Source organism: Myotis myotis, unplaced genomic scaffold, assembly GCF_014108235.1.
Source record: "Myotis myotis isolate mMyoMyo1 unplaced genomic scaffold, mMyoMyo1.p scaffold_m19_p_11, whole genome shotgun sequence".
NCBI classification, from domain to species: Eukaryota; Metazoa; Chordata; class Mammalia; order Chiroptera; family Vespertilionidae; genus Myotis; species Myotis myotis.
Genome location: NW_023416315.1, coordinates 7685476 through 7698523, shown reverse-complemented (window position 1 = coordinate 7698523; position 13048 = coordinate 7685476). Strand labels below are relative to the sequence as shown.

Here is a 13048-nt window from a genome sequence, read left to right as displayed (position 1 = left end):
GCCACCTTGGATCTCCTGCCCATAACTTTTCTTGATGATTCAAACTTGTCCTAACAAACATGCGTCACCATACTAAGTGGCAATGTCATTCATTCTCTTTTTTTTTTCCTCAAGGTCAAGCTGTCATTCTTCAGTCACTGTTTTATCTGTCTCTAAAAACTGTCTGCTCCACCTATGCTATTTTGCTTCCAATTATTTTTAGAGAGAGTGGGAGGGAGGAGGAGAAACAGAAAGAAACATCGATGTTAGAGAGACACATCGATTGGTTGCTTCCTGCACAACTGAGGTGTGTGCCCTTGACTGGAATCAAACTCCGGACCCTTAAGTCCCCAGGCCAATTTTCTATCCACTAAGCCAAACTAGCTAGGGCCAGAATCTTTTTAGTAACTTCCAGGAAAAGAAAATAAGTAAGGAAGTATTAACACTGAACTGATGTGAAGAGGACTCTCTGTATCTAGTTCATCCACCTAAACTTTGTATGTCTTACTGTGAGCTTAGGTAATACGCTTCACAATCTTTCTGTTTTCCTACAAGGTAACAGAAAGGGAGTTAAAATCTGGAGGAGCCAACACCCAGGTGACGGAAAAGAACAAGAAGGAGTACATCGAGAGGATGGTGAAGTGGCGGGTGGAACGTGGTGTGGTGCAGCAGACGGAGGCCCTGGTGCGGGGCTTTTATGAGGTAAGGCCCAGGCCTGACTGAAGAGGGCAGGGCTCTGGCCAAAGCCTTCACCGCTGGGCACAGCTGGTGAGGCAAAGGGAGAAGAAAGACCCAAGGCAGGCAAAGGGCCAGCTCTACTCACCAGAGTGCAAGGTGGATCAATGAGAGGTCAGGGTTCCCTGGGACACCCAACTCTTCTGGCAAATTAAAAAATGCTCTCACAAAATTGGTGTTGGTGTGGCCCTGGTGTGCCAGGTGTGAAAACATGCAGCATCTCCTGTCAAGATAGTGTGCATGTTGCACTTCCTTTCATTCAGTGAAATTAAGATAAAAGAAGTGAAGTCGTTGGCAGGCACTGTCCACTCTGGCTAGATTTTTTCTTTGTTACAGTGCCACTTTGTGTCATATAATGAATGCCAAGGTTGTAAATCAAGGAGACAATGACAGCTGCTAGCCTTTCTGTGCACCAAAAATTGGCATCCTCATACTTTTCCAGTTTAAAAACAAGAGGCTGTAAATGTTTTTTCAGGGCTTGGGTCTTCTTTCCCTGCCATAGTGAAGTACAGTATGGGTCACTGGCTCATCCACCACTGGTTTGGTTAGAGCTGGTACCCACTATAGATGTCCAATTGTGCCTGGTACACATGACCAGGAGACAGAAAGCCAGAGTTCAGAACCCTAACAAAGCAGGTGCTCCCAGATCTTTGAATAAGGGAGAACGGAAGTGAGGGGGGAAAGGAAAGAAAAATATAATGCTTTTAGTGCTCGTTCCTAGGAAATAAGTTATAGTTTGATGTGGAAGAGAAGATACTTTTTAAGTGAAGTGGTAATACTAATAGCTATTGAGTCACTTCAAAGTGATTTAGACCTTTATGTCTTTAAAATGCAAATTTACTTGAAAATTTAAATGTGACTAGGAAAGTCAAGTCAGGTTTGTTCATAACATCATTAGGGTGGGGCAGTATCAGAGGTAGTGAAAAGCATGGGGCCTTTTTAAAAAATATATTTTTTTATTGATTTCAGAGAGGAAGGGAGAGGGAGAGAGAGAAAGAAACATCAATGAGGAGACAGAATCATTGATGGGCTGCCTCCTGCATGCCCCACACTGGGGATCGAGCCTGCAACCTGGGCATATGCCCAAGCTGGGAATCAAACCATGATCTCTTGGTTCATAGGTCAACGCTCAACCACTGAGCCACGCCAGCCGGGCGGGCCAACATGGGACCTGTTTTGATTCCCAGCTTATGAATGGTTTGTATTTCAAAATGTGTAAGTCACAATAATAGCACACTGAAAAAAAAAGTTGTAAATGATGATCAGTTTCCCAGCTTAAACCACAGAAATAATAACAATGAATAGAACTTTCCATGTAGTTGGACCCGTACACTGAAGCCTAATCTGTATTTCAGGTCATAGACTCTAGGCTTGTGTCCGTGTTCGATGCCAGGGAACTGGAGCTGGTGATAGCTGGCACAGCAGAAATCGACCTAAATGACTGGCGGAATAACACCGAGTACCGGGGAGGTGAGCTGGCAGGGCTTGCGATGATACAGCTATCACAGATACAAGTCATCAGTTTTTTAAAAATGTTTGAGGTGAAATTGACATAATAAATTCACCATTTTAAAGTAAGCAATGCAATGGCATTTACAGTGTTCACAGTGCTGCTCACCATCACTTTCAGCTAGTTCCAAAACATTTCCATTATCCCGAAAGGAAACCTGTACTCACTAAGCAGTTGCTCCCCATTTTTCACCGACCCTGGCAACCATCAATGTGCATTCTGTATCTATGATTGTACCTATTCTGAATATTTTACATAAATAGAGTCATTTTTGTAAATAGGTCTTTTTGTGGAGATATATATATATATATATCCCATATATATTTATAATATAAATATAAAGGAATACATATATCTATGTATGTCATCACTTTTTGAAGACGACAAAAACTTGCTCGTACTTAATACATGTGTACTCATTCAGGTTCTTCTATATGCCTTCCTCCATCTTCCAACCTGAACCTTCCTCAGCTGACAGTAATCCGTCTCTGGCCTAACTCAGAGCAGGTTCATCAGGGGATACCATCGTACATGAGCCAGCCCCTGAGCTGGGTTGCATGCTGGCAGGGAATTGTGTCCCACTTCCTATAGAATTGGCACCATCTCTACCTCAGTCCTTGTTTGCTACACCAGTTCTGTGGTCTCTCCAAAACCAATTTCTAATCCCTCGTAACTATTCACCTTCACACTACCAAACTAGCCTTCCTGGCACATTATTTTCATCATGCTACTTCCCTACCCACAAAACAAGCTCCTTATTATTTATAGAAGAGTTCTTTGACCATTTCAGTTTGAAAACCCTTTCTTCATGTAGCATATTACAGAGAAACCCCAATCAATACGAGAGAGAGAGAGAGAGAGAGAGAGAGAGAGAGAGAGAGAGAGAGAGAGAACAGGGGGCCTGCCATCTCAGGCTACCTTATCTCCCCAATGCACTCAGCCATGAGAAGCCTTTGTGGAACTCGAGGCCCTTCTTATTCTGGTAGGAAAACCACTGACCTAAGGTATCAAGTCAAGATGTCTCAGTCTGGCTGGGAAGGACCTCTAACTCCCCCAGCAGGTTTCCTTTCTGTCCTCACCAGATCCCTGTCTATGCTAGTCGGCTTGCTCTATCCTCCATATTTCTTCCTCATCCTTGTTATTCTTTATTTCCCCTGCCAGAAATGTTCTCCTCTTCCCTCCACTCATACAAAGCCTTCACGTATTTAAATCACACCTTACTTCTTTTTTATGAAGGTTTTCCTGCTTCTGCCCCATTCTACATTGATTTCTCCCACCTTTGACTATCTCTTGCATTTGAAGTCAGCAGCAAATCATTTACCTTAACTAATTGATCCAAGCTTTGTCTCTCACCTGTACTGTGAGAGGGGCTCCATACTTCTTCCATGGGCCCAACTCATCTCAGCCCATGGTTGGCCTGAGCGCAGCTGCTCCAGGGGTAGGTATCAATGGCTGCTGGAGAGCCCAGCATCTTCCATTAACCAAGCTTGCCCTTTACCTCCAGCCTTTCTTAAGTCCTAGACTCTTCCATGGTATGTAGTTACCAAGATCTGACATCATAAAAACAGAAAATAAAATAAAAGAGTGTATTCATAGAGGGTTTTGTCTCTTAAGGATCCTAATGATCTCTACTAAGTCTAGTCATTCCTTGTCTACATTTATATGAGGCAGGAAATGACTGATGGATTCCCAAACATCTCTAAGAACATCTCTCAGAACATATAATCATTTTTATAAAGTGGGTACTTTCTAAATCTGCTTTTGTTTTTAAAATTGACCAATTACACAAATTGTTTTAGACTTACCTACAGGCCATTACTACAGAAATCAGCAGATCAAAAGCAGCTGTTTTGTTCTTACCACACCTGATGTATATTTCATCTCTCCATTCCCTCCTCTCCTCCTCTTTTTTCTACTTCCTCTCATTCTCTCTCTTTTTGCTCCATTCAGGTTACCATGATGGGCATCTTGTGATCCGCTGGTTCTGGGCCGCGGTGGAGCACTTCAATAATGAGCAGAGGTTAAGATTACTTCAGTTCGTCACAGGAACATCAAGTGTGCCCTATGAAGGCTTCGCGGCCCTCCGCGGAAGCAATGGGCTTCGGCGTTTCTGCATAGAGAAATGGGGGAAAATTACATCTCTACCCAGGTATGAGGCTTTTGCCAACTTCAGGAAACCTGCTAAAGAGAGCAGAGTATACTTTTTTATTTGAGCTTGGGTGATCATCCTTTAGCATAGAATTCTTTTCTGGAACACTAAGTATTGATATATGAATTACTAGAGGCCCGGTGCACAGATTCATGCACCGGTAGGGTCCCTCGGCCTGGCCTCCGGGGATCAGGCCGGAACCGGCTCTCTAACATCCCCTGAGGGGTCCTGGATTGTGAGAGGGCAGTTCTCGGGTGACGCACCCCAGAATATCGGGCTCCCTCCTCTCTGGTTCCAGGTGCATCACCTGAGAACTGCAGCTGCCAAGTCACTGCAGCACAGCAGGTCCTGCGTTGAGCATCTGCCCCCTGGTCAGTGTGCATCATAGTTACTAGTCAGAGCGTCTGCCCCCTGGTGGTCATTGCACATCATAGCTTCCGGTCGGATGGTCAGATGGTCACTTAGGCTTTTATGTATATATTGAAGATTAGTGAAAGGTGCAGGTAAGAAGTCTCTGGGAGGTTAATTTAGACCATATTCTTAATGATTTTTTAGTGATTGATGGTATTTGGGCTATAATATCATGGTCCATGTATCAGTTGTGGGAAACTTTCCAATCTGTGTGTAGCCCAATCAATTTAAAGAGGAATGTCTCCCCCTGGCAAGGTTGCAGGCTCAATTTCCAATAAGGGACATGCAGGAGGCAGCCCATTGATGTTTCTGTCTCTTTCACCCTCTCCCTTCCTCTCTCTCTCTAAAAGCAATGAAAACCTTTTTTTAAAAAAGAGGAATGTCTTACCTGTTGGCAAGGGGTGTGGGGGAGAAGAGGCTAGAAGCCCAAAGTTACTCTTCCCAGCTCTGTGTATGTACTTCACAACATATCACTTGATATTCTCTGTAGGGTAGTTGCTCAAATGTAGCAAATTTTTTTACTATGCTTTAAGACATGTGAGGATAGGACCACATATATCTCAGGTCTCTACAGTGACTTCTATACAGTAAGATATTGTGGGCCTTGGCTAAGTGGCTTAAAGTTGCTTGGAGCATCCTCCCATACACCAAAAGGATTCTCAGTCTGGGTTCAATCCCCAATAGGGGCTTTTACCGGAGGCAACCAATATCTCTCTCTCTCTCTCTCTCTCTCTCTCTCTCTCTCTCTCTCTCAAATCAATAAAACATATCTTCAAGTGAGGATTTTTTTTAAAGATATTGAGGAACTTATTGTGAGATAAATGCAGAAAGGGAGGTTCTAAGGATCCAGGTATTTAACAGAATGAATTTCTTTTAACATGAGTTTTAATGCCAACACTTCCTGAGTCTTTTCTATGCCACATTGAGTAGCATAAACCTGGTCAGTGAAATAAGAAGCAGTAAAAAGATACTTCTGTATAAGTACTATTATAATAAATACTGCCCAACAAACAGAAGAAAAGATTGATCCATATTATTTTCTTGTACTGATATTTTCTAATCATTAAAGAAGATTCACATTAAAGTCAGCTCTATTTCTACATGGCCTCCCAAAATACCTTTGCTGAGTTCTTGTTATGGAAGGATTTACTGAACTATTATTTTCATAGCCTTCTCAGATTTGACATTCCCAGAATGTCCTGAAGACAATTCTGCAATTTCCATGTATTAGGAGGCCCAGAAAACAGGATTCCTACCAACTGAGTAATAGCAGCCTAAAGCTTTGGTGCAGTGTTCGTCCCTGGATTTGCCCACAGAGTTCAGCAGACCCTCACTGCTCATTTGCATGGTTCTGCTGACAGTTGGACCTACTGAATTAAGTCTGACAAGAAAATAAGCCCAAAAGGGCAAGATTTCCATTTGTCTATTTTAATAATAGATTTGTAGGCTGCAGTCATCAGGAAACATTCTGCTATGGTTTTAGAGAAATGAGATTGAGTCACCATTTGTCAATAGCTTACCCCCATAATGCACCTTGAGGAGGGCTTAGATACAAGGTACCTGCCCAAAGGGGCTTACAGTCTAGGGAGGAAAAGAGCCTGATAGTAAAACATCATAATACAAGGTAGAATCAGAGGGGCACTAAGAAAGAAAAGTAAAAGCAAGTAGAACAAAGAACTAACTCTGATTGAGACCAAAGGAGATGTCACACAAAAAGCTGGCATTTAGGTGAGCACTGAGGGGCAGTGAATGGATGGAGGGCAGCAGCATGAGCGAGGCCTGGGGGTGGGAAGTGGCCAGATTGTGTTCAGACGTTTTTAGGTTACAAACTGAAATTTATTTAAGGGAGTTCATCAAGGCTGTAGATAAAAGTAATTTTTGAAGAAATTCTGGGTGTTCAGACACGGTCTTGAAGAGGTGCCATTGGCGACTGCTTTCAGTTTACTCCCAGAAATTATCTTTGACCAAATCAATGTATTTTATAAATATGGGATATTTTTCTCTATAATATTTTCACTCATGAGTGACAGTTAGAAGGATCAGAGAAAGAAAACCAAGAAGGTTATGCCTGCTCATATCTTGCTCTAGGCTAATTCAGCAAGTTTCGAACACACACTTGGGATGTTTCTGTCCCACTTACTTTAGTTAGCCATAGCCCCCAAGTATGTCCTAGTTTCAATCTTTGTAAAGACAGAGAAGAACCACTGTAACTGTTATCCTACTCAATTTACAGAGTACTCTTCCACTTCTACTCAAACACGTGTAAAATACAAGTAAAATAAGCTTGGGTAAAATATTTTCTTTAGAAGTCAATTTAGGCCTATTTGAATCTTAGTTAATAATCTGAGACTCTGCTAATCTTGGCCTATTTTTATGTTTCTTCCCAGTTAAATCCTTAAGGTCATATACCCTATTATCCTGTGCCCACACTGGGTTTCCCGAGGCCAATGAGAAAGCTGTTATCAAAAGAAGGAAGAATGGATGCAGGGAGGCAAAAACAACAACATTCTCCCCAATTCTCCTTGTGCGGGAAAACCACCTTCCCTCTCCCCTCTTTCCACCTTCCCTCTCCCCCAAACAATCTTCCCCATTCCCAGAGCACTGCAGCAGCCTGATCACTGGGATTCTGAAAAAGTTATAAATAATACACAACTCCTCTGGGGATCTTGTCATTTAAATGAAGAGTTTAATATCCCAAAAAAAATTCTTATGAAGGAAAAATGTTATTTTTTGGTTAGGATTTTGTTTAGTTTTGTTTATATGTATATTTGTTTTGTGACTTTTTAAATTATTTTATGTTATTACTAGAGGCCCAGTGCACAAAATTCGTGCATGGGAGGGGGGGAGGTTTCCCTCAGCCCTGACTGCACCCTCTCCAATCCAGGACTCCTCAGGGGATGTCCAACTACCGGCAATCCGGGACCACTTGCAATCCGGGACCACTGGCTCCTAACCACTCACCTGCCTGCCTGCCTGATAGCCCCTAACCACCTCTGCCTCAGCCCCCGCCAACATGGCTCTGTCCAGAAGGATGTCTGGAAGATGTCCGGTCTAATTAGCATACTACCCTCTTTTTAGTATAGATTTTATTTTATAGTGCCCTTTTCTGTGCTGGTTGGCTTCTCAAAACACCATTTCAAATTACCACCCCTTCTAGGGAGGAAAAGGCATTCAATTAACCTTCACCTGCACCCATCTACCTTTCTTCCTACTTTGGTATGTAGCATCAACCAAGGTTTCTAAAAAAAACAAAGAACTTCTGATAGGGTGCGGCCAGTCAGGCCCATTTGAAGTTCCATAGGAGGATTCTGTGTGACCTGGGCTTCTAAGGCCTGCACAGGTGACATGGGTCTGTTCCTGGTTCATATGTCAGCACATGGCAGGGAAGCCATTTCTTGTCTAGGCCAGATACTGGCATGTGTGAGTCTGCACGATGAAGCACATGGCAAGTAAAACAGAAACCAGGGAAGGTAGCAAGGGACACGCTAGGCAACCAGGGAGGACTATCCCACAAGCTCAGCTGTTCTTAGAAATGCAGACTATCTGTCCCACCGGGAACTGTAGAGAAGCTGGACTGTCTCCAGGGCACACCTGACCTGAAAGAGCATTGTATCTCAGAATTCCAAGCCATCTGTTGGTATCTCTAAATCTATGTACGTGGTTTACTAAGACCCAGAAGTCAGAGGTGGGCAAGGAGGCTTGGGAATATGACCCTCCAATACTAATTACATTTCTACCTCCTTCACTAACCACACTCATTTTCACACCGTAACTGCAAAATAAAACTGATACTGTTGGTTTGCTAGTGTAGTTCTGGTTCAGTGTGGTTTGCTAACAAATGCAAACCACCTGTTTCTAGTTAGTCCACTTCCTCAGCTGGTCTATTCAAGTCTAGATGGCTATGTTTCTTAGTTCGCAATGTTTTATGGTGGTCCTAAATGGTGGTTCTGCTAACTTCTGATCACTGCTTCAGACTGCTCGGAGATGTATCCTAACCAGTTATATCATTGAAATAAGCACCTTCACCAATCTTTTCTCCCCCATTCAGGGCACACACATGCTTCAACAGATTGGATCTTCCACCTTATCCCTCATACTCCATGTTGTATGAAAAGCTGTTAACAGCAGTAGAAGAAACTAGCACTTTTGGACTTGAATAAAGAAATGGAAACTCGCCTGACATTTTCCTGGACAGTGACACCACCCTTTCTGGAAAAATCCCCCTTTCCTTTTCCCTTTCCCTGAATCAACTCTTCTTTGATGTTGGTACTTCATGATTTTTATTTTCAAACCAAATCAGAATGGACAAAAGCTGTGCATGAAGAACTGCCTTCTTCTAAGATATAACCTTCAGGCTTATCTCCTCTATTTTCAATGAACTGCTAGCCTGTATGCAATATTAAAGAACAGCTGTCTCAAGATCTGTGTATATCTCCACATACCTCCATTACTAACAATGAAATATGAATGCTAGTTATGCTACACTTGACCAAATAGTATTAAATGTTTACTTCCATTTATATAATTTAAGGGAAAATTGTAAGCATTAAGCATTCCAAGCTTTTATATGCCCATGTCTTCTGAGCAGAGCCACCTTTTTTTAAATATATAATTTCTAACAACCAACTCTAAAACTAGGAGTTGATCAACTCTTTCTTTCCCTCCGCTCTACTTTTCCCTGTGCATATATCCATGCAAAAGCAGCAGTAGAAAACCCAAAATTTTTTATTACATTCAACTCATAATTTATATGTGGCATCAGTCCCATCAGCTGGAACTAGCCTAAACATATGGTGCAAATATGACACTTTCCAACAAATAATAACAGCGAGATAAACACCTTTCCTGATGCAACACAATGCATCCCAATGGTTGTGGGGATTGTGGCTCAATTTCAGCTTAGCGAAATCTAAGAGGGACACACCCTTCAGGAACATTCACCACACAAGAAGCACAAGCCCGTGCACATGTCCAAGAAGGATATCTCATTATGTAGTTCATATAAATGACAAGGCTTCTGCCCCCATTGTGTTATATACAATGTGATGAAGCAAACAGGAAAAAGAGAAGGGGGACATAGTAGGTTGGTTTAAATACCTGAGTGCTGTACTGTTTTGTTCTGTTTCGCTACAGTTCTCCCACACAAAGGGGAAAAAAATGCATAGATAATCTCATGACTTCTGGTAAAGCCAGGTAATTACTTGTATGGCAAACAAATTTTTATTTTAACTTGAATATCGATTTTTCATGCTGTTTTCTTAATTATGGCATTCAAATTCCTTCACATCCGATTGTCCACAGGGACCACACTAAATAAGAAGCTGCAGATAGCGATGGTGCTTGTTAGGGGTCAAGGGCAGTATAGTGCTTTTTCATTCATAGCAGTCCTCCCAGAGCAGAGCCCTAACACCTCAAAGGCATGTTGATTTGTGTCAAAATAGATATTAGTTTCTTTTAGCATTCAGTAAAGAGATAACACAGAAAACTTAGTGTTTCCAGAAAAACAACTGCAAGCTCCAAAGACATTCAATCTAAACCCAAGAATAATGGTCCTTTGCTATTTTTCTAACCTTGTTATCCATGTTGTCCGAACTATGTCACACATAAAAAGTGTTTTTCTTCACTGGGAAAAGAAGAGCTAAAAGGGCCCCACTGTTGAAATGTCGCATTTTTGTTTTATTAATACAAGAAACGAAGAAAAACTGGTGAGAAACATAAGACAAAGTTAATTTCCTATGAAGCCAAGCCTTGTTCTCATTACATTAGTCTGTGTTTGGACATGAATTGTGTTCCTTGCACTCCAATATGAAACATTCTTTTAGTAGGGATTATTTACAATGCCCAGCACCCCTTGCTGCAGTGTACTTTTTGTCCATCAGGGAATATATATGTTATAGAAATTTAGCTTTCAGTTGTCGTCTAGAAAGAATATTTCCCAAGATAGAATTGAATGTGTAAGGTACATAATATGGAATTTGGGAACCTATAAAATTCAGTATACATTTCAATATCTGAAAAATTTTCTATTATTTATTTATGAAATCAGAACATAAGGATTATGCTGATCATTTCACAATTCTAATGCTTTAATACATACAAGGATAAAATGACTGCTGCCATTCTCTTTTAATACATAACCATATGTCCTTTAACAATAAGTTATTTTGTGCAAGCCAATGAGCTGGACCTTCTAGTGTAGGAGGCATCTATTATTTTTAGAACTTGGTGTTACATGTATGTAAATACTCATTAATTCAAGCAATCAATTCTCTTTTTAGTACTTACATTATTTGTTAGGCATTGGCAAGAGAGAAAGCTGTTAAAAATGGAACCTGTTTTATAAATTGTACAAATATCTAATTAATCTATTGATTAGATTAATTAATATCTATTCCACCCATATGCAGAAGGAAAAAGATATTCTAGAAATTATATATAGATAGATAACTTGGTCATAAATGTTTTTTTTTTACCTACCCTACCCCCAATGCCATGACTCTACTAGATGTATCTCAAAAAGCATTACAGGAACAGTGTTTCATAAAAGTATAAAGTCTCAAAAAAACCCTGTTGTCAAAGTCAGCTGAAAGAATGCATAGCTTGCTTTACAGGGTCCCAGATTCCATTAAAGCCTTTGATAGACTCCTTAAGGAAGAAAAACAAAGAAAAAAGGAATACAGATAATTATTACAGAAAGATCCTTTTTATTTTTTTCTATGTTCTGAAAGATGTTTTCTTAGTTAATATTTCCTCATACATGAGGCTGATTTTTAAATTATGTATAATTCTTCATTATATATAATAAAACAGCTATAGGACTAAATTATGCTATTAATTTCACAGATGGAAATGTAAACCACCCAAGTTATATAATTTAATGGGCAAGGCAGATCTATTTGTTATCACTTGTATTTTTTTTTCATTTAAAGTATGAGTTTTCTCTATGACATATTATAAAATTAATCACTTATAAACAGCATTTTCTCTAAAACAAGATCTTTTAGAGCTAGTTTTAGTAAAGTATATTACCCTTAATTGAGGGATAAACAAGAACAATACAAAAGAGAAAAACATGTTACAATTGGAAAAAATGCTTTTGAAATGCTATAAAGTATCATTAATTTCATGGATATCACATTTTATTCTGTCATATGAAGACAGTAATCTTAAAAATAGAAAATTGACTCTGTAGGATCAGAAGTATTCTAAATATCCTGAGTTCTCTGTAACTTCCTGCATATATAAGTTGAGAAAAAATTTTAACCATCACTATTGTAGCACAATTTTTTGAATGGCAATGCAAAATTAAGAAAGATATATATTTTTGGCAGGCTTTAAATATGACAAAAGTCTAAATGTGTTCTCCTTTAACATATGTCCCTATGTCCTTTCACAGTAAGTGTATTTTTGTGCAAGTCAATGAACTGGACTTTCCAGGGCATTTAAATATTACATTTATGACATTGTCAGTCCATGTGTCAAACCATGTGTCCAAATTTTGGGTTCAGAAAATTTCTCAGTTGCCACAAATGTTTTCAAAGTCAAGATGAAGCACTTTCAAATGAAACTAGTTAGACTTTCACATAACAAATGTGGTGCTTTATTATTTTTATTATTATTATTATTATTATTATTATTATTATTTATTTTTGTGTTCACTAAAACTATTGCTTCCATTCTATAACATAAAAATCTAGGATAGGTGTTCCAGCTCTCATAAGATCAAAAGAGAAAGTGTTATTTTCCTATTAGTGACATAGAGTTCCTTTGTTCCAATAGAAAAAAATAGATGCCAACAGGTAGACTATAGAGTAAATGTCAGTCCATCAGCCTACTTCCTGCAGCTCCTGAATTATCTAAGAAAATACCTATAACAATTTTGCTAAAAGTCTTTGTTCTAGTCAATAGCAGGAGAAGTCCACATTATTGGGCTGATTTTGCTACCATTGACAAGAGAAATGTCACGTGATACTCAGGCCAAGCTTTCTCTTCCCTCATATCACTTTCAAGGAATGTCAATAAACTCACTTTGGTATGGCATTGTCTGTGTTCCTTATTGCAAATGGAAGTCTAGGTAATGCATAGCTATGTGTATTATGCCTGTTCTCTTGTTGGAGATAAGCAACAGAACGCCACAGAAGTCTACCAGCTGCTATTATAAACAATCCATGGAAAAATTATTTATCAAGAAAACATAATATGTGCTCACAAATCCTTGAATAAAGGAACAGCTTTCATAACAAATTCCTTCTGTATGCCTATCA

At 39.8% G+C, this 13048-nt stretch overlaps 1 protein-coding gene across 3 annotated transcripts in view; it reads left to right on the top strand.

The window, feature by feature from the left end:
* Positions 1-10019, top strand: part of HECW1 (HECT, C2 and WW domain containing E3 ubiquitin protein ligase 1) — a 138869-nt gene extending 128850 nt beyond the window's left edge. For all 3 annotated transcript variants that reach the window (XM_036327421.1, XM_036327419.1, XM_036327420.1), the window contains exons 25-28: positions 535-681; positions 2070-2184; positions 4175-4373; positions 8833-10019. In XM_036327421.1, coding sequence (XP_036183314.1) covers positions 535-681; positions 2070-2184; positions 4175-4373; positions 8833-8944 — 573 coding nt within the window. In that variant the 3' untranslated portion in view covers positions 8945-10019. The remainder of the gene's footprint in view (positions 1-534; positions 682-2069; positions 2185-4174; positions 4374-8832) is intronic.
* Positions 10020-13048: the final 3029 nt, after the last annotated feature.